General features: G+C 46.6%; 1 protein-coding gene across 1 annotated transcript; it reads right to left on the bottom strand.

The window, feature by feature from the left end:
- Positions 1-202: 202 nt before the first annotated feature.
- Positions 203-2,196, bottom strand: LOC135092861 (uncharacterized). Its single transcript, XM_063991610.1, has 2 exons — positions 1,803-2,196; positions 203-1,467 (listed from the first exon to the last, which is right to left on the bottom strand). Exons 1-2 carry the CDS (start codon positions 1,991-1,993, stop codon positions 246-248), a joined length of 1,413 nt encoding a protein of 470 aa, XP_063847680.1. The 5' UTR covers positions 1,994-2,196; the 3' UTR covers positions 203-245.
- Positions 2,197-2,500: the final 304 nt, after the last annotated feature.

Here is a 2,500-nt window from a genome sequence, read left to right as displayed (position 1 = left end):
ATATAAATTGCACAATTGTTCTTCTCTGCATCACTGCATCTTTGTTTATTGATGCCTAATGGTAATAATGGCGTTGTAGCTTTATCAAATACATTTGAGGCAATAAATATACAAAATATGCTGTGGGATATTATGAAGTTACTGTATGTTATACATTGTATTATTTTTATGAAATGAAAGTATTATGATCGATATACGAGTATGCATTGTAGGAATAAAAATAGGCAAACATGATAGTACACGATTTAATCGCAGTCACTGTCCAGGAACATATCATCATCCTCCTCGCTTTCATCATCGCTGGCGACGTTGATGATTACGGGTCCCACCGGCTCATGGATGTTATCAGACCTCCAGTACCCTTTTTCATAGTTTTGGGAATGTCTGACCGCTGCCAACCATACGTCCTTATTTGCTAACTGCTTGGCCTCTTCTAACCTGGCCTGCAGGTCTGCCCGAGTGAATCGCCGGAGGGAGGAACGCATATGGCTCTTCATGCACCCCCATACTTGCTCAATGGCATTGAGCTCAGGGTGGCCAGGTGGCAGTCGTACGACCTGGTGGCCCCACTCATGAATGGTGTTATCTATCTTGTACTGGGGCTCTGGGCGGTTCTGCCGACAGAGGAGCAGCAGCTGATGGCGTGCGGCAGCGGGTGGGATGGATATACTGCGGTGCTCGAGCCAGCTGATGAGGTCCGCCTTCTTGGTGGTTGTGGTAGGGCATCGACTCTCCTCTGTCAGTTGGCTGTGGTACGGTGCACTGTCAAGCACCAGTACAGAGGGTTCTGGCAGTGACGGCAGGAGGTGGGTCGTTAGCCACCGCTGGAATAGATCGCCATTCATCTCACCATGGTAATCACCCTGGGAGGACTTGGCCGGGTAGCACAGATAAGAGCCTTCAACAAAGCCGCCGGCCGTGCCACCTGCGACCACTACAAAACGCTCCCCTTCTCCAGGTGGTACCTGTCGACTGTGGGTGGCGCTGGTGACAGCCTGTGTGGTATCCACCCACTCCCTGCTATGACCCATTCTGGTGGTGAACCACGTCTCGTCCACATAAACCACCATCATCCCTTCCTCCCGGTAGTGCTGGAGAGCCCGGAGAGCACCAATCCGGCGACACACCACATCAGGGGATTCCCTTCTCACGTACATCTTTCGCTGAGATACCTTGTATTTAAACCCCATGGTGTGTATAAGCCGCCAAACCGCCGTCTCTGAGGTATGTTCAGGGATAACACCTTCTGCTTTAAGCTCCATCGACAACACACTGAGTGTGAGATGTTGCTTGTCGGCAAACCTCCGATGAATGTGACGCCGTATGGCACTAACTGCAAAGTTGTCAAAGACGGTCGGTGTAATTGGTGTTGCCGGTGTGGAAAGGGAAGATGTGTTGGCGCGGTGGACCATCTGCCTCACTCCTCTCACCGTCATGCCCATGGTGTGCGCAACCCGGTCATATGGCCTGTTTGGATAATGCTTAACGTTACTATAATGTATAGGTCAATTGTATTTCTTCGTTATTCTCTTGATTAAAATCACGATATTGTTATATGAATGATCATGCATATGAATATCTATACGGGCACGAATGAAACGTGTCCGTATTATGTAAACATGGAACGAGCTATGTTATGTATAACAAATTCTCTTACATACCAATTAAATGGTGGGGGAGACGATGTAAATGGGTGTTGGCGCGTAACATTTATGATGTACCCACATTCTCGTCAGCCCCATCCCCCTTCCCCACCACCTGTGCAAACCAGTAATTAGACGAAAATAAAAATATCCACCTACCTATTCAGACTTATGTATGTTGCACCACGGGTCCTCTCACTCCTGTACAATGTGGCGAGGCGAAGAACAAATGCCGTCCTGCATCCACGTGGGCAATGGAGCAACATGCCTGACATCGTTGATGGTTGTTGTGCTTGTAGGCGGGTGTAGGCGGGGCTAGACGAGTACCCCACATTCGTTCGAATGTGCATACGACCTTAGTGACCATGCCTGGCTTCGGCTTAATATACAGGAGTAAACTCCTTCGTAAACACATATAGCAATATGCTATGTGGGCCATAAATTATGTAGGGGTGTAAAAGGCTTGGTGTTGAAATACCATACTGATCCGACAATTTGTTTAGGAATTATTTGCGAAAAACAGTGTAACATGGCCAGTGAAACCCATTAGTAGTATTCTCAATCATTCATCCCTTTCTCTGGTAAACTCTGGAACTCCCTGCCTGCTTCTTTATTTCCACCTTCCTATGACTTGAATTCCTTCAAGAGGGAGGTTTCAAGACACTTATCCTTCAATTTTTGACTTCCACTTTGGACTTTTTTTCTGAGACTGGCATCTCAGTGGGCTTTTTTTTTTTTTCTACCCCATTGGATTTTTGTTGCCCTTGGCCAGTGTCCCTCCTACATATACAAAAAAATAAAATAAATGAAATGAAATGAAAAAAAAAAAAAAAATCCAAGTGCTGTGTAGTGACTAT

Source organism: Scylla paramamosain, chromosome 41 (assembly GCF_035594125.1).
Source record: "Scylla paramamosain isolate STU-SP2022 chromosome 41, ASM3559412v1, whole genome shotgun sequence".
NCBI lineage: Eukaryota > Metazoa > Arthropoda > Malacostraca > Decapoda > Portunidae > Scylla > Scylla paramamosain.
Note: the sequence above shows the minus strand (reverse complement) of the source record. Positions and strands in the feature narration are given on the sequence as shown.

Bases quoted from the DNA above. Each gene is read 5' to 3' on its own strand.
- LOC135092861 (XM_063991610.1), bottom strand. From the start codon at position 1,993: ATGCACATTCGAACGAATGTGGGGTACTCGTCTAGCCCCGCCTACACC. The intron at 1,468-1,802 runs GTAGGTGGATAT...TTATCCAAACAG, and splicing joins ACATACATAAGTCTGAATAG to GCCATATGACCGGGTTGCGC.